The sequence below is a fragment of the Euleptes europaea genome, chromosome 2 (assembly GCF_029931775.1).
Source record: "Euleptes europaea isolate rEulEur1 chromosome 2, rEulEur1.hap1, whole genome shotgun sequence".
Classification (NCBI taxonomy): Eukaryota; Metazoa; Chordata; class Lepidosauria; order Squamata; family Sphaerodactylidae; genus Euleptes; species Euleptes europaea.
Window position 1 is genome coordinate 64,448,777 of NC_079313.1, and position 26,644 is coordinate 64,475,420.

At 39.9% G+C, this 26,644-nt stretch overlaps 1 protein-coding gene across 1 annotated transcript; it reads right to left on the reverse strand.

Annotated features, from left to right (window-relative positions):
- ALG6 (ALG6 alpha-1,3-glucosyltransferase) lies at nucleotides 1–26,588 on the reverse strand. Its single transcript, XM_056845327.1, has 14 exons — nucleotides 26,459–26,588; nucleotides 21,394–21,478; nucleotides 16,918–17,007; nucleotides 15,064–15,152; nucleotides 11,742–11,824; nucleotides 10,642–10,706; nucleotides 8,254–8,424; nucleotides 7,615–7,750; nucleotides 5,837–5,922; nucleotides 5,408–5,492; nucleotides 2,105–2,175; nucleotides 1,131–1,199; nucleotides 791–989; nucleotides 1–274 (listed from the first exon to the last, which is right to left on the reverse strand). Exons 1-14 carry the CDS (start codon nucleotides 26,538–26,540, stop codon nucleotides 77–79), a joined length of 1,509 nt encoding a protein of 502 aa, XP_056701305.1. The 5' UTR covers nucleotides 26,541–26,588; the 3' UTR covers nucleotides 1–76.
- Nucleotides 26,589–26,644: the final 56 nt, after the last annotated feature.

The following is a 26,644-nucleotide window of genomic DNA, read 5'->3' on the forward strand; positions in this document are numbered from 1 at the left end:
ATAAATAGAAAAATTAAAAAGGGTGTGTGTTTCTTGACAATTTTAATCCTTAATGTTTGAGGGCTGGCATTTGGAACTAATGAGATTTTTTCTGATTTCGGCTGTCTCTCAATTCCCATATTGCAATGACATTAAAATACAGCAAAAAGAACAGAAAGTGCAAGCAGGATACAGCTGAGACAGCTACTGGAAATAAATCTGGTAGCCTTTGTGGAGGATCCAGTGTAGCGCTCATTAAAGTCAGGATGCCCATCAGAGTTATTGAGACAAGGAACTGAAAGGAGGAAGAGAAAAAAGGTGGACTGGTTACCACTGATTTACAATGTCCAATAAGTAGTTTCATTGCTTAGGTGCTCTGTTTTCATCATCCTTATGGAGGATATTTCAGTAAATACAATGTGTCTCTAACATGACATCTTATGTTCTAGTTGCCAGGGTTGATAACATTAAGTAACAATATAACCACTGACAGCAAAGGATTTCTAATATCTGTTGTGCACAAAAGTTGACCTTTTCGGTAAGGGGGAGGGGTGCTATTGCACTGTGGTGGATTCCATTTTATCATTCTTTGTTGATGGTTATAATTACGAAGTGCTTTTTTCTGCCTAAGTGTTCCAGCAGCAGATTTTACACAGAGTGGGCAATAGTCAAACCAGAGGAAAGGATACTTTGGCAGCTCTATATGATGATGGCCTGAGATACATTCAAATATAGAAACAGAATTAAAGAATGTTTCCCTTTGGAAACTAATGCACAGAAGATGGGACAAAAGTTTGTATAAATTACTTACTGAACTCTTGATAACATTTGGAAATGTTCTAAACCAAGGAATGTATTTCCTGACAGAACTTGAAAATGTTTTCAGCTGCAGATCATCTTCAGAAGTTTTTTCAAACATTGAAAAAGAAGTTGTACACGCAGTAAGAAAGGCCAGTGTTGTCACAATGTAAGAAAGGAGCAGGCCATCTTTCAGAAGAAGAGGGAGCATGCTGTTGAGACACACAGAAATGAATGTATGTTCTCTTGAGACTACACTTCCAACAATTTATGAAGGGGCACATGTCTTTAAAAAGTCTTTAATAAAGTCAAGTTGGAAGCAATTCTTTAGCGATGTTAACATCAAGACTCACCTGAATGTTGAAACAAGCAGAAACCATGCAGACATAAAAGGAATTTCGTTTAGAACTAAGCAGACTGGTCTAAGGGGAAAACAGAAGCAAATAAACATTGTCAAAGTAACATTTTAGCTAAGGAATACCAGGGCGGCTGGAGCACTGCTTCAGTACCTCTCACAGTGAGCCTTACTGTGGATATGCCCCCACAAGAGACCACTTGGGCATTTTCCTATTAGGGTTAGTGAAGAGTTTTTCCGCCCATACATCTGCTACTACTGGCCACACTGCTTATAACACGTAATAGCAATTTTGCTAGGCCCAATGCCGATGAGCGACTTTAGAAGTAGACCCAGAACGTTTTTTTAAAAATGTTATTTTTGGAACCAGGTCCCCAAAACTCAGATTTAACAGACTATGATGGAGGCACCGGGCTTTGCGGATCCTACAATGTGCCACTTCAGTGCGTGCTCAATATTCAAATGGGAAAACTGCATAATTTAGTCGTTTCTTCTCCCGCCTCTCAATAACCTTCCTACTTCCAGATCTTCTTTCCCACGCTGGTGAAAGGAAAGCAAGGACTCCATAGCCCAAGGGGGAACTCTGTAACATCACCCTTTTGAAAGCAGGATTTAGTTTTACAAGGCAAGGACATAAAGGTCACCACCTTGGGCTGCATGTACCAGCTGCTTTTTCACACACACTCTGAGGAAGTGCTATAAAGATGTCTAGTTATTCCAACCTTCTAAATATTTTATACTCAATTTTTGGATTAAAAAAAAGACCCTGGAATTACAAGGATGTGCTAATCCCTCCTAAAGGAGGGTGCAAGTGGTTCCCTTGCTCCAAGGGCTCAAGCCGTATTCTCAGCCAAATTCCACGACCCACCGAATCAGCACAGCTGCTTAAAAATTGGCCTGTATCACACATAGATCTTCCTTATGCCAATAGGTAAGGAGCAAAATAATGTCTGTGTCTAAAAGGATACTTACATTGACGCTAGAAGAATAGATTTTTCATGCACTTGGAATGAGAAGAGAAAGAAGGACAGTGCGCAGGTCACCTTTTAAAAAGAAAGTCAGAAAAGTATTAATTATGGTGCAACAAAGGTGTTTTCATTTTCACAACCATGTCAACGTTTTTACTATTCATTCAGCAACAGCTGCTAATGTATTTATACCTACACATTGAAAGCCAAGTCACTGCACATATTTATATTTCTTATAAAAGAGGACAACTGGCCAACAGACTGAAAAATTTGTGTATGTATAAATTTGTGTGTATAAATTATCTTGCCTTGTGTACAACAATGTGTATGTACGTGTGTGTGTATATAATGTCAGATTAAGCTGAGCCCCTTAATGGACTCACTAAGTGAATTTGGGCTTAGCATGGAAATTATTTTTAGCCTTAGTTATAATTTCCATAGAGCCAGTGTAGTATAGTGGTTAAGAAGTTGAACGAAGTCCTAGGAAACCCAGGTTCAAATCCCCACTTGCGCCATGGAAGCTTGCTGGGTGACTTTGGGCCAGTCACACACACTCAGCCCTGACCCTGACTAGTATTTGGATGGGAGACCTACAAGGAATACCAGGGTCATAGCACAGAGGCAGGCAATGGCAAACCATCTCCGAATGTCTCTTGACTTATGGCGACCCAGTACGGTTTTCAAGGCAACTGTGACTTAACTGCAAAATAATAATAATAATAATTTCCATATATGTTAAGGGCAAATCCTGAACCTTGTATATATCTCAGAGCCAGGCTGGTGCAGAGTATCAGATTAGGATATGAGACACCCAGGTTTGAATCCCTACTCTGCCATGGAAACTCACTATGTGACCTCGAGCCAGTATCTCTCTCTCTCAGCCTAACCTACCTCACAGGGTTGCTGTTGCAAGGATAAAATAGATAATGATGTTTATGGTGATTTTGGGCCACACTGGGGAGAAAAGCAAGACAGAAATATCTAAATAAATACATTTAAATATATACGTAAAAAGGTAAAGGTCACCTGTGCAAGCACAGGGTCATTCCTGACTCATGGGGTGACGTCACATCCCAACTTTTCTTAGGCAGACTTTGCTTACGGGGTGGTTTGCCAGTGCAATTGATGGAAGAATGATTCCTATTCTTCCACAGTTATTACTCTACTTGTTTCAACAAATACCGTATTTTTCGCTCCATAACACGCACCTGACCATAAGACGCACCCAGTTTTTAGAGGAGGAAAACAAAAAAAAATCTGAGTCGCTCTCCTCGGTGGAAGCCAGGGTCTCTCACTCTGACTGACGTCAGCTAGAGGACTCCTGACTGCTCTCCTCCTCGGCCTCCGCTCTGTTGTTCCGGCGCGCCCAGCCGGCTCTGTGCGGCCCTGCCCGCCTCCCAGCTGGCCATCGGGGCGGGGAACGCCTGCTCGCGTTGTTCCGGCGAGCCCAGCTGGCTCTGTGCGGCCCGGCCCGCCTCCCAGCTGGCCGTCGGGGCGGGCAATGCCTGCTCGCGTCGTTCCAGCGCGCCCAGCCAGCTCTTTGCGGCCCTGCGCGCCTCCCGGCTGGCCGTTGGGGCGGGGAATGCCTGCTCGCGTTGTTCCGGCACGCCCAGCCAGTTGATCTTCCCTGGCTTCTGCGGGCTGTCCGGGCTGCTCGGCTCCTGCCCCGGATGGACTGGGCTAGGGTCCGTCTCAAGACACACATTCACTCCATAAGATGCACAGACATTTCCCCTCACTTTTGAGGAGGAAAAAAGTGCGTCTTATGGAGTGAAAAATACAATACGCAGACAACAATAGAGCAGCAAGAAAGGGTCAATTTTGAGAAAGAGCACCTCAGAGGATGGTCAACTTTCAGATGCCTTAATACAAAGACAGGCAACCTTTTTTGGTCCAAGTGCCATAAAAAATGCAGCACCTACCTGTGAAGATGTGCCAGCAAACAAAACATGGCAGGGAAATGAGGACTGTACATGGGGCAAGCCAATCCCTAGAGGTAATGCCAGCATCTCTTGGACTTGGCTGGTAACTGTGCAGATCTGGGAAGTGATAACAGGCACAAACCATGCCTGTTGCCTTCTCCTACACCACTGGCCCAACAGTGCTTGGCAGCACCTCAGGTGTTTGGGTGGAGATCAGGCCCTGAGCACCAAGTAAAATGGTTTGGAGTGCCTCTGTCAGCACGCATGCTGGGGGTTGTCTACCTCTACCTTAAGAGATTATATGGTCTATTTCCCTGCTACCCAGGTCTCTAGACTGGACTGACTACTTCACCCAGAGACATCCTGACTGAAAAAGAACAGAAATAAACCAGTAATGTGAAAAAATACGGTCACAATTACCAAATAATGTCTCACAACTTGTGAGCAACACCCACTGGTAGATGACATCTAGAGACTGGAGAAGAAAAATTTCTCTGCTCTGCCTTCTTCCACTTAGTAGGCAATCATTGCAATTCTCATTTCAACTAACTGATGTTGCAACTCAGGTCAACAGCATGTACAGCTTCGGACTCTTCAAGTGCATTCTAGCTATTAAAGGCCCTATCTCTATTATATCTAGCCATAACATTCTGCTCCCATGCAACAAAAGCCATTAAATCCCAGCTGGACCCCTTATGCAGGCCCAGAAGAAGGAGGATGAGCAACTGCTAAAACCTCGGTAAGTCACAGACTGCTTCATGCATCAATACAACATAATCAAACAGATTTCAGGCTGTGGCTGATCCAATATTCAGAGGTCCACTGTTATTGATTTGGTCGTGGCTCGGAGATGCAGTGGGTTCTAGGGAAGCTTCTTTTAGTTTTTTCCAACAATAGCTCCATTTTGTAAAGATAAGGGACAGCAACATTAGCATGACTGTGAGACATTTACTTTCAACAGGTTCACACTGGATAATACATTCTGACCTAGAAGACCCCTTAAAAGTGACAATTTGTGGTTTTCAAGGGCATCCCTACTGGCCAGATCAATTATCCTACCAAACTGGAAACCTGAACTATGGTCACTGGAAAATCAGCCAGAGGACCTCCTAGGCTTTGATGTAACAGGGAAGGTGGTATTAGCATACAAGAGCCTGAGAAGTACTTCATGTCACACAACACAAATGCCTGAATCTTCAGTGGATAGAACTATCCTTCCCTTTTTCATGTGTCTCCTTGTTTTATTTCCTCTGCTCTGCCTTCCCCAGGCATTTCTCTCTAAACAGGCATAGTAGGGATGACGGGTGGGGGAGGTCATCCATTGTCAAGATTTGTACTTATTGTAAAATGTACACTTTAAACAGAACAATTGGTTGTACACTTACCAAAGCATATTTAAATCCTTTTAGAGAAGGCTGCAAGGTTAGTTTTATACAACAGGGAAGTAGGCTCAGAAATGTTAAAGCAAAGCTGTAAGGCAACAAAACAATAACTTTAACATATTAAAAACACACTGATTTAGTAACACTTGGATTCACCTATTAATACAATTAGGTATTACTACTGTTTGTATTTATTGAATATGAAAACTAATAAAATGTGTATAGTTCTTTTAAAAATTATCTCCTGATAAGTTGTCTCACTAGTTAAAATACAAGGAAAAAGCAGCAATTTAAAACTATTTAAACCAGTTTTACAGATGGGTGAACTGGTGTCACAATCTTACTTCACTACAATACGCTAAAATACTCTTGAAATCATTCCAAAATGTAATCAAAATAATTGAAAGCCAGTCAGCACTTCTATTCACTTACCTCAGTTTAAACTGTGTTTGGGATGACAGAACTGTCTTGATTTTGATAAGGACACTTAAGGTGCACCAAATATTGGCTACTTTATCCTGAAAAGATATTTTAAATGCTGCATTATTTTTGATGGGCATTATTTACATGATGAACTACAAAGACCCTCCAGATGAAAGTCTTATGCTGAGATTAAGTGTAACGCTTGCACTTGTGAGGCCTTGATTCAAAATTGTGCACACTGATTAAAACAAGCATTCAATAAACAAAAGTACATACTTAGACAAAAAGCCATATTTCCTCACACTCATTGCAAATGTTGAAATACAAAATCATCCACACCCAGAAGTTTTCAGGTTAAAAAATGAGAAACGTGAACCTTTTCTTTCCAAATGCGAAGCCATGCTATATTTTGCCACGTTCTATTACTAGAACGTATTTAGCTCTGCTTGCTTGTTGCTAGCAATGACAGAGTTAACCCCTAATAAATCAAGAAGTCTAAAGACATTAGCAGTTGTGCTAGGATCACTTTCCAAATTAAATTTGTAACCACACAGCTAGCATGCTCATGAAACTCATCCCTAAACAGCTGCTTGAGTCACAGCTGTGTAGACATAACAGCGAGAAAGCTACTGGCTACCAACAACTGAGCCACCCCCTTCTTCTTGGCCTGCGAGTGTACAGGGCCCACATTGCCAAGCTGATGAAGGTGACAAGTGCTTGGCAGCGCCCACAAAACACATAAGATGCCTGCTTAATAGCCGGCAAGGTTTTTACAACTATCAGCACTTGGAGGCATCTCTGTAAATGGGAACCAATTCAAAGTCCCTGTCACAGGCACCCCAGTATAAACTTACTGTGCATTGCTTACATAGACAGTTTCTCAGTTTATCCAGATTAATGTCTAAATCAGTCACTCCCTTGGTCAGCTCTGAAAATATTTCAGCTAACTTTAGACCCAAATTCTTGGGATATCCTGGATAAACTGAATGAAGCCTCTTCATTATTTTAAAATTAGGCCTTTGTCAGTAAAATCTAGCAGTACGTAAAATAAACACATACACCAAATGGCTGACCAAAAGTTCGATATAGTTCACCCTTCACACCCACAAGTGAGGAAGAAGATCCTATTTTTTCTTTCTTTCTTTCACCATGCCAGCGCCACGACGACTGTGGACATCAGGCCTTTCAAAAGCAGGTCTGCTACCAACGTCTATCACTATTAATCTCTAGTATGGATCAGTCATGTTTGTAAACCAAACCACTCTACATTACTCTCGACACCTCTAGGCTTTACTTCATCGAAGCAGGCTGACTGACACATTTTAACTTCTATCAAATCAGGGCTTTCAATGCCTTCTGAAGTATGTAGCACCAGAGCATCAATCCAAAGACTATTTTGGAATAGTAAAAAAAAGCAAGCACACAATTAATTTAATGCATTTTTTTAGATGTTCTAGATAAGATAATAGTGCAAGGGCACCCTTAATTATTATGGAATCTATCTGAATGGAAAAATGTATGTCTGAGCTATAGATCTGACGATGGAATAAATGCGGTCTACTCATATAATATCCCGAAAGATACCAGCTGAGCTAGGGGTTAAATACTGGATTAAATAACTGGCAAGAAATGACGGCCAGAGAAGCCAGATCAGATTACTCGCCCTCTGGTGTATCTTCCACATGAAATCCCTAAGGGTCAAACTGAAGGTTTCTCAAGGGAGCTAAAAATATAAAACATTTACAAGAAGCTTGGAAGGGGAGGGGGGGATGGAAGAAGAAGCATACCTCAAACAAACCTCGATCAACTGGAAAGAGCCTTCTAAGTACTTGTAAGATTTGTTCCACTTCTGTACAAAACGGAAGCCAGCAGAGAGCAAAAGAAACAACTACGATAGAACCCAGTTTAATTAACAACAGTAATCTGTAATATAAGAGAAAATAATCCAGGCCTGAAAAAGAAAACCAAAAGGTCGCAGGAAAGGAACTAATAATAATGTTTGCGCATTTTCAGACTTGAAGGCTGACTTAACACCATGTGCATGAACATGCAATAAATAACCAAAAGTGAGAGATCTACCAGCAGTTGAGATCAGCGATAAGAAAACTGTTAAATGTCAAAAGACACACTAAACTTTTTATCTTCTAAATCTGGGTGTCCATTTGTGACCTGTGCTTAACTAATGACAGGTGTTGAAGAGAAAAGATAGTTGTGTGTATTTTGATACACTACGGACACTCTTAAAACTATTTAATATGTTATTTAATGACTTAGGAGAAACATGTTCTACTGGGGGAAGGGGGAGTGAAGAATTATAATGACATGAATCTCTTCTCCAAAAGCTTAATCGAGAAATGAATGACATGCACAAATTCCCAAGGCAAGGCTGCCTAAGTGCATTCCAGATCCATTTTCTAGATACTCACCCCTTTCCCATCAGGCCTTTCTTGAAACACTTTCCCAGAAGATAGCAGAAGAAGGGCAAAGAATGATAGAGCTCCATTTGTTTATAGTTTATAGCTAAACAAAATGCTATTGAGCCCAAAAGATCCAAATCATAGGACAGGCAAAGAACCCCCCACAAAGCAAAGCCAAGGCTCACAGAATTATATATGGTTTTCATGTTAAGGACAAATCCATTAATAACTAGGTGATCAAGAACATACTTTAGCAAGATGATATACTGCTGGCTACCAATAAGGATTTTCTTTGCCATAAACTGACAATAGGATCCAGCCAAAACATTGAGGTTCACTGTTTTAAAAGGAAGAGATAGTACATAATTTTTCCAGTTGATATCAATGTGACTTCAAAGTGGTTGACTTTGGCTGAACTGTACCCTGAGTATTCCAGATCTAAAAAGATACAGCTTGAAACCACACTGTCTGTCTCTATCCTATAACCTCTCCCAGTATATCATCACTGGAGCCCAAAGGGAAGCAATCTTAGAAGAGCAGTTTAGATAACATAACAATAGCCCTGAAATCCATAGTTTTGCACTCACCCAATTCCAGCTTGTCATGACAATGGCATTTTATCTAGTTTGCTACATAAAGGTTGAGTATCCCTTACCCGGACTGCTTGGGACCAGAAGTGGTCCGTATTTCTGATCTTTCCATATTTTGGAATTTTTGCATATACATAATGAGATATCTTGGGGATGGGACCCAAGTCTAAACATGAAATTCATTCATGTTTTATATATACTTTATACACATCACCTGAATGTAATTTTAAACAATATTATTAATAATTTTGTGTACAATGAACCATCAATGACACTGTTGAGGGCCTGTGAATAATGTCAGCATGCCCCCTCAAAAGGTCCAGTTTTTGGATCAGTCCAGATATCAGATGTTTGGAGAAGGGATATTCAACCTGTATGCACATCACTTGATGACTCATTACTAAGCCTGTACACTGGATCCACTGAATAGTATTTTTGATAAAATTGCAGGTGACATCATGCATTTGTCTCTAGTGTTTAATACACAAAACTCATGTTTCAGTTATCAAGTGACACACGTGCATATGTGAACTCACTGATGCTTATACCACCCACTTCATATTGTATGACAGCCAAAACAGACATGACACTGGGAAATTCCTGACCAGATCTTTCCAGTGTTTTTAAAAGACTAATAGCTGCCATGCAGCAGCTCAATTTAGATCAGCCACAGGTAGGGTGGCAGAGAAGAGGTGCAACCCCTCAAGGCTTTGTTAATTGAAACTGCCTTGCCTCCCATACTGTTAGTTAGCTGTGGGGGAAAAAAGACAGGCACCCTCTCTTGCATCTCCCCCCCCCTTTCCATAAGTAACAACAGGTACGGGGACAATAAATGAAATCACGTGGAGGTAGAAGGCTTGAACCCCTTCTGCAAGCAGATAATAAATGCTAGGAAAATACCGTCACAGACCTCCCAGTGTCAGATCTGTCTTGGCTCTGAGTGCATGCTGTCACAATCGTGCACCAGGAACAGCTCACTGGGATTGCATAATAACTCTGGGTTGGATCCTGCAATCCGTTGGTGCAAGCATTCTCCTTCATCCAGCAGTGTATTCCTGGTATCATAGAACCCATTTGGATTAACAGCCAGACAGACCAGGGGGTACACTGAGGAGGTGGAAAGGGGGACCTCCTTTTCCCCTCTTCTGCAAATGCCAGCTCTGCTAATACAGATGATGCAGCAACAACAGCCTTACACTGGTCAGATATTTCAGCCATCACCAACTTATACTCCATCCTCCCCTTCTATGGAAGCAATTTTGAAGATGAACCACCATTATTAGTAGAACTGGGAATCAATTTTGACCATACCTGGCAGACGAAGGGTGCAGTACATGACAGGAGAAAAGCTTCAACCCTTCCACCTCCCAGAGCAGCCTCCCCCACCCCCAGTCTCTATGGTCTTTCATCCATGCAGGACCCTTGGCCCCAGGAATAAATTCATTTTCTGGGAGTTGGAAGTGACTGCTGGTGAGAAAGCATAAGGAATAGATCACTAGATGTATTTTTACCTCTTTACCTACATAAAAGACCCAATGGGTCTTTTTCAAGATCTTCACTAATCCTATAAAAATGCGTGCATATATTCATGGGATTGGTGAAATTCATGAGAAAGACACATTGTTATGGATTACAAAAGTAATCCATAACAATTACAAATATTAAGGGGTGTAATCATAGGGGGGAAGTATGCAAAATACAGATCTTTATAGGCAACATTAATCCCTCTTCACTGTGTAAAGAGAATGGTGTAGAGTTATAACATAAGTCTGCAGATATTCTGCCATCATAGAATAAGTAAGGATACTGAAAGTGTCCATAATCAATGAGAATGAGGCCTGGATACAGCAATATGCAGAGAGCAGTAGCAATCTGTGAAATAAAAAGACATTCATTTTTTAAGCTTGTCATAGATCATCGTGCCCTAAACAGAACATATGATGGGTATCAGCTAATACGCTTCACTTCTGCCATCTAAAAAGAGGCAAGCAAGACCATGTCAAATGCACAACTTTTTTTGTTTCACCATTTCACAAAAGTAGCAAAGGGCCACAGGGCACGTGGACTGCAAGATTCCTGATCAGGATTTCCCCAGCCATGGGGAGAAGGAGCCTTAATTCTGATCAGAGCCACAGTGTCAGAGAAAATGGGTTTTGTCTTTCCCCGTGCACTACTATCCCAATATAACACTCCCCGCTCACCCCAGAGAAACATACCTCTAAGATTTCCTCCTGAAGGGCAAGCAACAGCTATGGGAGAGGGGCTATTCCCAATGGAAAACAGTGTGGGGAGGGGGGGTTAAATCCTTCTCTCCCTACACTACAGCCCAGTTTCACGGCTTTTGGTCAGTCTAGGTATAATTTTAGATGTTCAGCAGAAGAATTAGTGAAATTGCCTCCAGCACATGTGTATTTCCTCACAATGAGATCTTGACCTGCTTCAGTTGTGATTTTGAAAGCAGAGGATTGGATCCTTTTGAAAAGATCCCTATGGGAAAGAGGGGGGATAATTCCTCCCTCCTGTGACAGCCTTCCAGCTCCCCCTGCATGTTGCTCTCTAGGGGCAGCATTTCAGGGGCATTTTGGCTTTCTTCCCTAAGTTGTGCTTTCGTGCATGGATTTAGATAGGATCCAGCCCAGAAATCTCAAATTGAGCCAGCTTGTAAATTACAAAGAAATTGGGCTTTTTCTAGTCCACATTTTTTGTAAATGTACACATTGGCTCAACAGGCGGTGGATTTTATTCTTATCCCAATAATTGCTGTCAAGACAATTTTAACAATAAATGAACAAATACTTATCAATTTTATCAGAAAATATATTCTGATTACATTACATGAACCACTTTTGTTCCTGCCTCTGAACAAAACATTTCATTCGCAAGATGCTTAAAAAAAGTCAGACCAACCTTCTTCTTGGTTGAGGTTTCCCTTAAATGGCAACAGTACAAGATTACTGCAGGTATGTAAACTAGCATATCAGCAACAAGAACTGCAAGACAAAAAAATTATGTGTAAAAAGCACACTAATATTGTTTATCAATCTACAGACAATATTGTTTGTTTTTCCTCCTATGATGCCTAATGATTGTTACCGAATTATTCCTGGTATTCTCACCTTCTATTTGCATTTGAGATTTAGGTGAATTTCTCAAAACAAAACACAAAAGTCAGCCAGGATTAACCCTTTAGTAACCTAGACCTATACACTGTTCAACCCAGGTACAAATGCTAGGCTGCAAACGCCCTCAAAAGAGCAGGACTGGATCAATATTTGACCCTTTTTGTAGAGGCAACAATATCCTTCTGCTGCAAAAGGATCCAGGCATTACTAGATATTTATTACTTTTTGTTAGGGTTACCTATATGATCAAATGGAAGTGGGTCTATATTATTTAAATGCACCAAGGTGCTGAAAAAGGATGCAGCTGCACCTCCCACTCTGCTCTTCATCTAGACCCCACCTTCTTCTCTACTTGTTCTGTGATAAAACTTAAACTCCTGCCAAGGAGGACACTGGGTGGAGGGATCAGTGGGAGACCAGTGCAGCAGCTGTATCCTCTGTTATTGCTTGAACATTTATGGGTATAGGCACAATCTCCAAGAGAAGATCTGACAACCCTATACGAAGTAATGCTAGGTATACCATACTACATGAAATGATTTTATTTATACATCTGCTTTTCTCTTCACTGGAGCCCCAATGTAACTTACACTATTCTTCCTTCCTCCATTTTATCCCCACAATCACCACCCTGTGGGGTAGGTTAGGCTGATGGAAAGTGACTGGCCCAAGGTCACCCGGCAACTTTCCATGGGAGAGTGGGGATCTGAACCAGAGTCTCCCAGATCCTACTCTAACCACTACACATCACTGGATCTCATCTCATATCAATGGTCTGAGCAATTTCTGGGAGTTCAGTAGAGGTTGCTAAACGGGAGGCATGATAGAAGTTTAAAAAATTATGCGTGATATGGAGAAAGTGGATAGAAAGAACGTCTTCCCCTCCTATAGCACTAGGACTTGGGGCCATCCAGTAAAAATGACAGGCAGTTGATTCTGGACAGACAAAAGGCAGCATACAATGCTCTTCATACGATGAACACTTAATTTGCAGAATTCACTACCACATAGGTATGTTTAAGCAAGTTAACTAGTTTGCAAATCATCTGGATTTGTGAGTTGATCCTATAAAAGCTAATGCCTTGACTTGTATTCTCCATATGTCTTATTCTGGAAGACTCAGACTCCTATATGGCAATGTCTTTGGCAGAATTTGTTCTCTGCGCATGTGCTGAAGATAGAGGTTTCTAAAATGTGTAAAACTAATGGTCAACAGTTAACTGTATTGAATTTTGTAACCCTGATGCACTAGTTTAATGGCTATTGTTAAAAGAATGTCTATCCATTTTCTTAGTTTGTACATCAATGGTTTGTCAAGCGTGTTGATTTGAGCATTATTAAAGACCATTTCAAGGGTAATTTGGTTCTAGTGATTTTTAAAATATAATCAATTACTAGAGACCAGATGGAAAGGTTTGTGGCCAACACAAGAGGTGGTGTGGAGGAGTGTCTGATTCTGCCCAGGATAATCAGCAATAAGAAGACACTGACGTGTCATAAGGGATTTTTACAGGACTCTAGTAAAGATGAGAAAGACTGAACATAAACTAATAATGAGGTGTTTAGGCTGCCTGATAAGTGACACTGTAGTTCACTGTAGTTTTTCTTCATTAACCACTACAAACTGTCAATTAATACATCTGTGAAAATAATTGCTGTCTTTTCCCCACTGGGTTTAGTCATAAAGGCAAATGAACACCAATCTTTACAGCTACTTATAGGTGCATTGGAAAGTTCTGGGAAAGTTGGTAAAGCAATAATACAACAACAGAATTACTGATCTGAGTACTTATAATTATTTGATTTTTTCATATAAATATATATTATGTAATTCCAGTGACTTCATTACCTAAATATTAAAAAGCCCTCAGTGTCATTCGCTCTTTATTTCAAAATTGGTAGTAAACAATTTTTTATAATACTTTCACCAAGCCAATCAGTTTCAGGTATTATGCCTTTTTACATTGCTTCTTGAAAGTTCCCAAACATTTGCAGAGACATTTTTAGAGTATGAATACTCTAATTTAGATAGAAGGAATTTGGTCAGTTCAAAATTCTACCTCAAGTTTTACATTATCTTAATATTGTAGAAAAGTTAAGAGGCACGGGTAATAATTTCTAGCAGGAATTAACAAAACTATTATGGCAAACAGGCAAACTGTTAATAAGGTAACCTTTAGATATCATACTCTAAGAGCAGCTCTTTCTATATCCCTGGCTACACAGGCACAATCATATAGCCTATGAACATATAGAGCCATCTTAGACCATTGGTCCACTTATCCCAGTACTGGCAGCAGCTGTCCAGTGCCTCAGGCCAAGTTGTTTTCCCAAGACTGCTTCTCAAGATCTTTTAATTCAGGGTGTTTAGAATTGAACATGGATCCTTGCACATGCAAAGCAAACATTCTACCTCTGCAATTCTTTTTTCCCCGCTGTCAAGTTGCAGCTGACTTATGGGGACCTGGAAAAGTTTTCAATACAAGAGACATTCAGAGGTGGTTTGGTATTGCCTGCCTCTATGTAGCCCCCTGATATTCCTTGGTGGTCTGCCAACCAAATACCAACCCTCCTTGGCTTCAGAGATCTGATAAGATCAGGTGAGCCTGGGCTATCCAAGTTAGGGCAACACTGTAACATAGTTGTCCTTAAAGCCATGCTGCTAGATACCTAATTACAGTACTTTTGTCAATACAAAGTTGCATAGGCTAGGGCCACTCCAGATTTTAATACAAAAAAATTGTTGGTAGTCACCCCCCACTTATTTCCATGCATCTTTCCCACTCAGAAAGCATTCCTAGCATGATTGAGCTGCAACATTTTAGAACATAAGAAGACCCATGTTTGATGAGACCAGTGGTCCATTTAGTCCAGCATCCTGACTTGTACAATGGCCAACCAGTTTCTCGACCACAGAGGCCGGGCCTTCCCCTGATGTCACCTCCTGGCACTGGTATTCAGAGGGTTACTGCCTCTGAACGTGGAGGTGACCTTCAGTTACCATGGCTAGTAGCCACTAATAGACCTCTCCTCCATGAATCTGTCCAATCCCCTTATAAGAACATAGGAACGTTTTGATCTCATGTTGAAGTAATATAGTTCTCTACCTGTCGCTCTCATGAATAACTTGTGTGACGGACTCTCATGCCCACGGGAAGTGTGCAGAGCAATCCAGTTTGGATTTATTAACTTTGCCCTGTAAAACATAAAAAGGAAAGAATTCTCACAGCTAACTGTTCAACTCAGTAGTACAAATAACATGGACAGACTGTACTGAATAGTAATTAAACACTGATGAGCAATAAAGTAAACTGAAAACAACTCCTCTTTCACATATTATAAAACAAGATTACTTGGGTTTTCTAAAAAAATGTAAACGAAGATACTGAAAACAATGGATTTTGAACAAATCTATCACCTATATTAATATTCTTAGCCTTCGATTAAACTGTATGAATTATTTTCCTCTATAAATCTGATTTACTGAAGGCTTTCTATTACTGACTGAAGGCCATGTTGAAAAAACACCTTAGAAATAATCTTAGTAAATACATCACATGTCCAATCTTATGATATATGATTTCTGACAGTTCAAATAAACTAACGGGCATCTTCCCCATATCCATCCCTTCAGCTGAGAAACAACACCTGCCAGGGTGAACACACACGAACACACGAAGCTGCCTTATACTGAACCGGACCCTTGGTCCATCAAAGTCAGTATTGTCTACTCAGACCGGCAGTGGCTCTCCAGGGTCTCAGGCAGAGGTCTTTCACATCACCTACCTGCCTAGTCCCTTTAACTAGAGATGCCAGGGATTGAACCTGGGACCTTCTGCATGCCAAGCAGATGCTCTACCACTGAGCCACAGCCCCTCCCCCTTGGTGTGGAGTCCAAGATCCTCCTTCCCTTTCCACAGCTCACAATAGGAAATATTGGCATGAATAAGCAAGGCTAACTTTCTGAACCCTTCACTACGGCCTTATAGTTTCTGTTGATCACTCAAAATTCCTCCAAGCGTGGAAGACTACCCAAAATTCCTATTAGTGCATGTGGCTACAAAACGTAAAATACAACATAGCCCTCTGTGTTCAAATGTATCAAATGAGGTATCTCAAATGTTCAAATATTTGTATAAAGAAAGATTGCTGTTGATATAGATATAGAATATGTCACTATAAGACTAGACACAACACATATTCTTATCCACCAAACATTTGGTAACTATACTAAATATAGTAAAAGACTGAATCAACAGTTTGTAGGTTGCCACATATAATGGGTGCACACACATTTATTTTACTGGATACGCACAACATCTTTATTGCAGATGGACCTGAAACACAGTAATCTTATACTGGTAAGAAAGTAATATAGTTTCCACACACTGCTTATGGGTAACCCTTCTCTACTCCAGCATCAAGCAAATACAGAATTACTAAAATTTACATAAATGAAGCCAAAATGTCCCCATAGTTTCACAGGTAAACATGCTTTTCAGTAGCATCCAAAGTTATGCAGGCACTCCAGTGCCACAGAACTACCAGAGAACACAGTCTTCCTCATTCACTACCAGACTGAAGGGAGGGCCAGCTCAACCCATTTTGCACCCCAAACCCAGTTATCCATTCGTGATCTAAACCCAGTGGTAGCAGCAAAAGGTGGGGGGAGTTTCTCTCATGTCAATCCTCCAGCTCTCCATAGCCTGCCTTTGACTCTGGGCACAGTTGACAGGTGTAAGCCACACCTGTCACTCCTTCCCTGGTGCTGCCCTCTGCTGGTTTAGGTGCTTGGGTCACTTGGTCCAGATTGACAGTGATGCCTACACTGAAGAAAGCCTTTGTGTAGGTGGAATGTCAGAACTCCCATGCGTGCAACAAACCTCTACATCAGTCTTCATTTCTCTCTCACTTTGGGGAAACAAGATGTATTTAAAATAATCTGTATGTAATTAACTTACACGTAAGCACACAAAAGGCTGTGATAAGCAGTAAGTGGCGGGTAGTCAAGGCCCCAGTATTGTAAATTATTGTCACTGGTGTTGAAATACCTGAAAAAAACCAAAACAAAACCTTTAAATTTATTCATGTAAGGCTACATCTTTAAAAGATTGCGTGATGTAACTTTGGTTTAATAAGCAAAGCTTCCATTCAATATATATATAGTCTCAGAATTTTATTTCCCACAGAATTTGTGTTGCAGGTTCTTTTCTGCAGATATCCCTGTCTGGGCTCCTGCTCACTCTGCATACAATTGTTGATGTCTGTGGTAATGTAGAAGAGAAGCCCAGAGTGATTTGTTCCTGTACTCATTTTAAAATGCATGGAGAAACAGATTTTAAAGATGGAACAATCCAAAATCTATTGGTGTATGAGTAGTATGGTAGAAACTCTCCTTGCAAAAAGTTTCTGTTAATTTCATTTACATCTACTTGCGTGAATATGCCCAAATTGTACTGGTTATCTTGAGCTGGACGTGAATGTACCAACACTTAAGAAAGGTCTGGGCTTGCCTTGACAGGGTGGCCATTCACCTGTCATAACAAGGGCACCAGGCACTCAGTCAAGTGGTGCAACTGAAAAGGGAACAGAAATTTGGGAGTGCAAAATAAAACTGAAAAAAAATGTATTCAAGCTAGATTATTTATAGAGACGATTTTCTTATAACGTCTTCAGTTTGCACCTTTAAAGGGACTCTTCCATTATCCTACAACACTCCCATTAGAAAGATTTCTTGATCAAAACATTTTCTAAGTATATTTTTGCAACTGGCAGACTGCAGAATGAAGGTGTAGAAAAACTACAAATTCTCTGTGCAAGTTATATAAGCAAACTGTTCAGCAAAAATGCTGGGACAAGCAGCCGCTCCAGTTGCCTTTCTTTGGCAAAACACATACAGAAGTGACTCGACAACTTAGTCCGTTTAAGAAATTGTAACCTCAACATTAATAAACATTGTCCCTTCATACAGCCACTTACAGTTTATAGTTATCTGTAGGTTGGCGCAAACAATGAGCTTCGTATTTACTTCAGTACAGACAAATATGAGCTTGGAGTAGAAAAATAATTCCACAAATACCAAAAACATTCATGATCAATAATGGCAGATGTTTGTGGGGGCGGAATTCACTGTTCTCCACAACACCCACAGCAAGTTTCAATCAGATTTTTGTGGCATTTTACTATGGCAAGATACTTTGGAATTTTGCTTGGGGTAGTAAATATACCTGAAATACAATTTGTGTGTTTTTTCACTTCTCTCAAAATAACCAAAACCCATTCTTACTTAATTCACATTTACTTAGTCGTTTTGCAATCTTCAGCTCAGGCTATCCAATAGTCAGGGCAAGCTTCACAGATCTAAAGCCACCCTGTCTGCTTGAAAAGGAAAAGAACACCCCCCTAAATGGACACACACACACAACCCAGCCTTCTGAGAAAAATGTCTGACAGTTATGGTCAGAAAACATGGCGCTTATGGGTGGGGGGGAATACCACTCCAGATCAAGCATATCCAGATTGTACTGCTGGTTTATAGAAGGATTAGGAGTTTCTAAATACTTAACCATACCTTAACTGTTGTCACTTATTGATGCAGTGCCTCTTAAATAGGAGGCAAGGGTCATGAACCTATTCAGACAGGCAAGTAATAACACCTTCAACTAGGCTTCCAAACTAGCCAAATAAAATAACCTCTAGAGGACAATATGAGAGTACAAAGGCAAAAGATTTTCATTCATATGACTCTCCTGTACTTATCTTTCCATAGACTGAAGTCAGAATTTAGCAACATCTTCAAGTTGAAAGGAAGGTTTTATTCAACGAAAATAAAAGTTACAAAAATAAGACATCAGACCCTTTAAATCTCTGTGAAACTGAGTGACTAGTATTTTATAATTGCCATGGGGCAAGTTCTTAGCTTTTCCAGTCTATCCACTCAAATGCAGCCAATTTTTGACATTTATTACAATAAATGATATTTCTTGAATACCTTATGAGCAGCCTGAAGTATCTTATGAACAATTCATGATAAATCATATTTCTTAAAACTGCATCTCTGCCCCTCATCCTACCATTCAAAATTTGTCATGCCAGGATAGTTTATCCCCTTGATTTGAATTTTAATATTCTGCAATGTACTAGTTAGTATCCCACTCACTTCATGCATTGTGCTCCTATTCGGTGTTAGATTCCACAGAAAAAGTTTGTGTATGCTGGTAGGGGGAAAGATAAGAATAGAGACCTTTTTAACTAGCAATATAAGAAAAGATGCTGTCAAGGTTGTCTTTGATAAATATGCATGGGCTCCAGAGAAAGATAGGGGAAAAAGGCAAAAAGATTTAAATTCGTGCCTCTGGCTCAGAAAAATCACATCCAGGAAAACTACATACAAATCACATTTGTAGTTTACAGCCTACCTTTTTAATATACTTTGTTTCTGAAAAAAGAAGTGAACGTGAAGTACATGGCAATATCATTTGAGCATACATGAATAATATTAATAGTGAAGCTTTTTCAAAGACTTTTCAGTATTAACTTTCAGGAAATGACATCTTCCGCCTGACTCCAGTGGATCATAATTTGCTGTTGCAAGAATCCCAAATATGATCAAATTGTTTCCTGTTACACTTTTCATAATGTAATAACCTGCTTTTATGAAGCAGTTGATTGATAATTGTAACTTTCCAAAATTAAACAAGCAATTAATCAAGCACCCATTGGCTATAATGTTCAGTACCTACCATTGACAAATATACCCTCATTGCTCTACATTCCCTTGACTGCAAATTATATTCCATAAACCTTTATAATATTGATAGTGCTTACAGCCATTTCTTCTTCCTCTAACGTACCATTCCGGAAAGACATAAGAACATCCTTGCAATTTCATCATGAGTCGTTTCATTATTTGTGCATATCTGTCACCAACACACAAACTTTTACAATGGCATATATGAAGCTGCCGTATACCGAATTAGACCGCTGACTAACTATTCCAGTAACTGGCAACAACTCTCCATGGTCTCCAGTAGAGGTTATTTTATAGCCTTACTACTGGAGATCATTAACTCCTTTCAAAAACCTAACTACTGAGCTGTGGGTTTACTGGTCACTGAGGGCTCTGGAAAAAGTGCATCATCTCTTTGCCTAAATGGGGTGACTGAAGGACCACCTCCTCATACTGCCAAGGATCTTCCATTTCAAATCTTCATCCCATGTGCCACTACCTGGGAAGGTGAGGCAGGTGACAACTACAGACAGGACTTTCTCAGTGGTGGTGCCTCACCCCTGGAACACCCTCTCCCTTGAGGCTCACCAGGCTAACAGTGCAATCCCATGCACAGTGACTCTAGTCCAAGCCCAATCAAATGAGTGGGCTAAGACTGGAGTAAATGTACAGGATTGCACTGAAGATTTTAACTGAAGTTTTAATCCCTTCCTTTTAAACTTGTCTGTTTCATTATTACCAACATCCCTCCTGACTGCTGTTCTAGGGTCTCTACTGAAATTCCTTTGCTGCTGCTTTTATGCCTTTTTACGGTAGTTTTATTGCTAGTTCTATCACTGGTTTTATTATTGATGGGTTTAGTGTTTTACATTGTTTGAATGTTGCTTTATTTGATGTACAATTATTTTTACTTCTTTTATTGTCAGCTGCCTCCAGCCGCTTCCTTGAACCGGAGAAACAAATAAATAAATTGCACCTATCGTAAGACTATCTTTTATAAATTCTGCTTCCTACTTCATCTGTTAATTCCTTTGTTGTCTTGTTCCACCTTCCCTTCTCCTAACCTGAACCCTCCCATCTCTCTTCTCCTAACCTGAACCCTCTTTCACTTTTACAGATTCACTACATCTTTAGTAGCCTGTCTGTCTGCAGAATTTTATATGTGCCTTGCCTTTCCCTGTTGTGGCACAGCTCACCAACTGGGCAATGAGCCTGTAATATGACATTTGTCAAACATTATGTCAGCCTTCGAGGTCTACAATAAAACTACTTAGTTAGCTGAACAGAAACAATGGCACAGAGGTAGAGATTAAAATCTGAAATCAACTACTTCTGTCTGAACTCCAGGTTTCCAGAGATTTCATATTGCCTAAAAATCTGCATAAATAATTTTTTTTAAAATTTAAACTGCAGAAATCTTTTTGAAGTGAACATTTTGTGACAACTTTGCTAAAACTCCAATGGGAATAGATCACACTGTTATTTTTAAGTGCTATATGATTGATTCTACATCTTTTTTGATTGCCCAATGTTTCCAATGCTTTTAAAATATATGTATTTGAAAGGTAACACAGATAACCATACATTTTGAATAATTCAAAAACTGTTTTTAAAAGCTGAGAGTTAAAATTCCTGTGTTCTAAACATGTACCACAAAATTGTATTTTCCTTGTACAAAGAAAATATAAAATTTTAAAATAAGACATACCAGTGCTTGACTGGAAGATTGTAGGTAACTTCTTGCCAGTGCCTTTGAGCTTCATAATCACCATACAAAGGTGGCTTTCCTGCACCTACAAAACCAAACATGTATTAGCTTAGTAATTTGTTAATTAGTGTACTAATTTGTTATCTTATTGATAATTCACTCGTATTACTTAGGTTCAGGTTTATTGCATGTGGCCAAAGGCCATTACAAAAATTTGACTAAAATCACTGTAAAATCATATAACATTTACTTCCAATTCAACAGTTTATCTGGAAATTAATATGATCCTAATAATAACTGTGGGTCAAAAATTAGCACCTAGGAGTATTTTACAATAATACATTTTTAGCACAAGAAGAATCTGTCAGGTAGGCATTAGCAGAAGAATACTTTCTCTTTGATAGGTATTCCTTTTTATTCTCTTATTGTTTTCAGATACAGAGTAAAATGCTATCATCTTACAAAATAACCATAAATATTAGCTATATAGTGTCTGGCTTGTGCAAAAACACGCTCACTGATGTACTATAATACACAGTCCTATACTTAACTTTCTGCCTGTACTAGTTGTAAATGTTTTCCTCTTCAGCTTTGGACCTCATATTCAGTAGCTAATTATTTTCTTATATACGGTGTTTGATTTAGTATACTTCTTTTTCAAGCTGTAGCTCTAAATTTGGTTAGAAGCTACAGCTACTTTTATCTATATTTAAATGCAGTTTTCAGACTTATACCCTACTTTGGTTTCACAGCCTCATTTCAACTTACTGTTCGCCCTACAGCCGGTGTTTCTAAACGATGAGTCACCCCCATCTCCCCCTCCCCATTTATTACTCGTCAGGAAATTCTGTTAATGTTTGATATAAAAATGCTATCAATGCAAAACTTCTATGGCTTTGTTTTAAACGAGAACCAAGCAACAATTTAATCACATTAAATACAAATTATTCAGTTCCTGTCTCTTGTAATTACCTATTAAGAACACACAGTTATTTCTGCTAAGATATTGACTCTAGCCTCATGGAGATTGAAGAGTTTCTTTTAAATATAGGAAAACCATCTATAATTCTTTCATATGATCTATGTTTGAGCACTTCACACAAGCAGCAGAGAAGGATATAATTTGTCCCTGGGTAGCACAGACAATTTCTACAAGAAAAGACATTCCCAGATAATGTTTCCAGATCGGTCAGATCTTCTATGAATAAAAGCTCACTCAATGGACACTTGAAATGATAAATGTATCAGGCAACCAGCAAAGAGCTTTCAAGTATGGTCCTCCCAGATTTCCTTTGTGGGAAAGATTTTTAATGGCATAAGTGCCCTACTCACTAATAACCTATAGGAGTTAAGCCTTACTATGAACCACGTTACATCATTGTTTTGAAGTTCTGGTGTAGTATTTCTTAACAACTGGACATTGTACATAATATGAGTTGTTATGCCATGTTTTTGTTTGCATTAGTACATGAATACAGATGAACATGTGCACAGGCACACGTATACCAACATACGCACAGTTGCCATGGGAAATTTTTTGCCAGTGCCTTCGACTTTGGTAACTTCCTGGGGATTGTGTACCGTTATTATGGAGGAACGCAAGGAAAACATTAGTTCAGCAAGTGAGAAAAAATCCACACTGCACCTGCATGTAATCCATGTGAGTACTGTAAGACAAAATCTGAATTGCATAGTGTCCTTAGAAGGGTCCCATTAAATCCATACAACATCATGACCAATAGGGTTTCTTGATGTGATCAGTGTATTCTTTTACTACCAATCTATTATTCCAGCAATATGTAGTGCTGGTACCATTTTGATAGGGTTGCCAACTCCGGGTTGGGGAATTCCTTGAAATTTGAGGGGAGGAGCCTGGGGAGGACAAGGTTTGGGGGGGGGACCTCAGATGGGTATAATGCCATAGAGTCTACACTAAAAAAAACACCCCAATTTTCTCTAGGGGAACTGATCTCTGTTATCCGAAGATCAACTGTAATTCTGGTAGATCTCCAGACAACGACGGCAGCAAGAGCAGGAGCAGAAGAAGAAGCAGCAGAAGCAGAAGCAGCAGAAGCAGCAGCAGAAGCAGAAGAAGAAGAGTCTCCCCACAACAGTGGTGAGGCTGAGAGAGTTCAGAGAGAACTGTGACTAGCCCAAGGTCACCCAGCAGCCTTCATTTGTAGAAGTGGAGAAACAAACTCGATTCACCAAATTAGAGTCCACTGCTCATGTGGAGGAGTGGGGAATCAAACTCACTTCTCCAGATTAGAGTTCACTGCTCTTACCCACTACACCACGCTGGCTCCCAATTAGTGATGCCACCTCTCAGAAGTTATGAAAATGCAGTCTTCGTTTAATATCACAGTACCCAAAGGGAACTACGACCTGAACAGTAAAATATTAGCAAGACCTGAGTCAGCCATTGCTAGGCCTTTCCTGGCAGTAATAAAAGTAAACAAAGAAAGAGTTAGTGTTTTATCAGCGAACATCTTTCTTTCTTTCTTTCTTTCTTTCTTTCTTTCTTATACTTGTTACAAATTCTGCTTTGGGTATATTTGTATGATACAAAAAGGCTACAGGTCTAGGTCAGAAGTACTTGAATTTCACTTCTAGTGCTAGGTAATTAAATATCAATCTGACCAGCTAGCTAAACATTTGAGTCTTTCAAAAATCGAAAGTATTTCATTTTCATTGGTTCTTGTAGGTTATCCGGGCTGTGTAACCGTGGTCTTGGAATTTTCTTTCCTGACGTTTCGCCAGCAACTGTGGCAGGCATCTTCAGAGTAGTAACACTGAAGGACAGTGTCTCTCAGTGTCAAGGGTGTAGGAAGAGTAATATATAGTCAGAAAGGGGTTGGGTTTGAGCTGAGTATTGTCCTGCAAAAGTATTGTCCTGTAAGTATCAAGATAATGTGCTAATGAGGGTATGGTATGTTAATATGGAACTATATATTACTCTTCCTACACCCTTGACACTGAGAGACACTGTCCTTCAGTGTTACTACTCTGAAGATGCCTGCCACAGTTGCTGGCGAAACGTCAGGAAAGAAAATTCCAAGACCACGGTTACACAGCCTGGATAACCTACAAGAACCAATGAACTCTGACCGTGAAAGCCTTCGACAATATTTCATTTTCGTTTTACACATTGTGTGTATACTTTTTTGCATGGCTATCCTTTGAATTGAGGCTGCCAATGAAATCAATGGGATTTAACAGCATGTGTGCAGGACTGCAGCCTTAGGGTACAGATAAGGAACTACTTCCAAAGCAGACAGTTATAATTCTGTGTTCCTAGTCCTTTGGGAGCAGGGAGCAGAAAGTTGTAAAGTGTAACATTCCAACAATTATTACTAAGCAGACCCTTAAAGCAGTATACCGACACACATTTTTTTATGGTGACTGAGGTCTGCACTTGAAGGGCATATGTTCCCAAGTATAAAAGTACAAAGCTAGCCTAAGGTCAGTCAAATACCAAGATGTTCTAGCTCGCTTCTATGCTCGCAATGGACAGAGCAAATAGTACTCAGTCATAACCAACATTTGGAAATTACTGATCTAAAGTGAATTACTCTTGGGAAAAATCAGTCAACACTTCATATTTTATATGTTAAATATATTCTGCAAAGCTACTAATCTAATTCAACAGGAAGATTTAGAAAAAAGCATAATGAGAAAACCACTAAGAAAACCCAAAGGCCTGAAGCACTAATTTTGGTGTTATGGAAATTGTAGAAGAATGGGAATGGAAGGAATCTTCCTGTGGATAATTTTATCACCACATCTCAAATCTGGACGATGCTGAACTAGCACTACTTTGATCAGCCTGTTTTGAAGAATAGCTTTGGACCTCTAGTCTTACGTGACTGTAGTCTCACATTGACCAGCACCAATAAAATAAGTTTGGGAACTATCACAAACTCATATTTTGTGCCTAGAGAACAGTGATTCCCACGTGTTAAAAGGCCAACATAAAGTAAGAGATCAAACACCAAGATACTCTAGCTAGTTTCGATACACATGATATTTGATTTTAAAACAACCATTTTTGGGTTTTGCACTTCAAGCTAACTCAAATATGTAACACGATTAAGAAAGTCATACAAATACAAGAAACGGTTGTAAAATATTCTCTTCCTTGCATAATTTTATTATGACATACACCAGACTTTTATATAACCAAAATAACTGCCAGTCTAGAAAAATTATGCCACTCCATCTAGTTATGCATGTCTCTGTGTGTGTCCCAACATTGTCTCTATATGTTTATTATTTATTTAAACATTTATATCCCACTCTCTCAATACTTCCAGGCTTATAAGGCTGCTTTTACAACAACAAAAGCAATAAAAGACTAAAATAGAAACTTAAAATCATAAAAGCCTACATTCAAAAATTAAAAATGGTATCTATATCTGTATTTATCAAGACAGAACACCCATACATCACCGGATGGCCTGACAATGCATACATTAAAAACTCCATTATTTATTTCATTTATAAACAACTTTTTCTCCCTAATGGGCTCCCAGAGTGGCTTACTCTACTTTACCCTCACAACAACCCTATGAGGTGGGTTAGGCTTAGGGTTGCCAGGTGCCCACTGTTGGGGGGCAAACCCCTGGCAATTGACCCCTCTGCCCGCCGACCACCTGAGGGGTGGCAGGCAAACGTGTACATGCGCATGCATACCACGTGCGCCACTTCGTTTAGAACCGGAGGTTTCGCCTCGCGAGGGGCCTTATACCTCTTAGTTTGAGTGGTAAAGGGCTGCTTCCGGTTCTAAACCGGAAGTAACACACGTGCGTTGGTGCGCGCATGCTTACACACAAAAGCCTCCCACCGGAGGAGAAGAGGGACCTGGCAACCCTAGTTAGGCTGTGTGTGTGTAACTGGCCCAGCAAGCTTCCATGGCAGAGTAGGGATTCGATCCTGGATCTCCCAGATTCTAGTCCAACAATCTAACCACCACACAGCACTGACCAAATACCCAATTTGTTACATTTGTTTCTCTGAAGAGTTATTAACAGGCATTTTATCTCTGTGTACTATTAATAAGTAATACCTGAATAGGAACCAAGTGACACAGTCCAACGGACAGTAAGTCCTAATAAGGCTGCAACGGCCATTAAGCTCCATTTTTCCATAGCTGATCTTCAGTCTACATCAGAAAAAAAAACCTTGAAAACAAGAACAGAAAAAAGTGATGCTACACAAGTCAAGCTTCTGTTCCTAAAGTTTACATACTGAG

Bases quoted from the DNA above. Each gene is read 5' to 3' on its own strand.
- ALG6 (XM_056845327.1), bottom strand. From the start codon at position 26,540: ATGGAAAAATGGAGCTTAATGGCCGTTGCAGCCTTATTAGGACTTACT. The intron at 7,751-8,253 runs GTGAGTATCTAG...CTTATATTACAG, and splicing joins AAAGGCCTGATGGGAAAGGG to ATTACTGTTGTTAATTAAAC. The intron at 5,493-5,836 runs GTAAGTGAATAG...GTTGCCTTACAG, and splicing joins CAAACACAGTTTAAACTGAG to CTTTGCTTTAACATTTCTGA.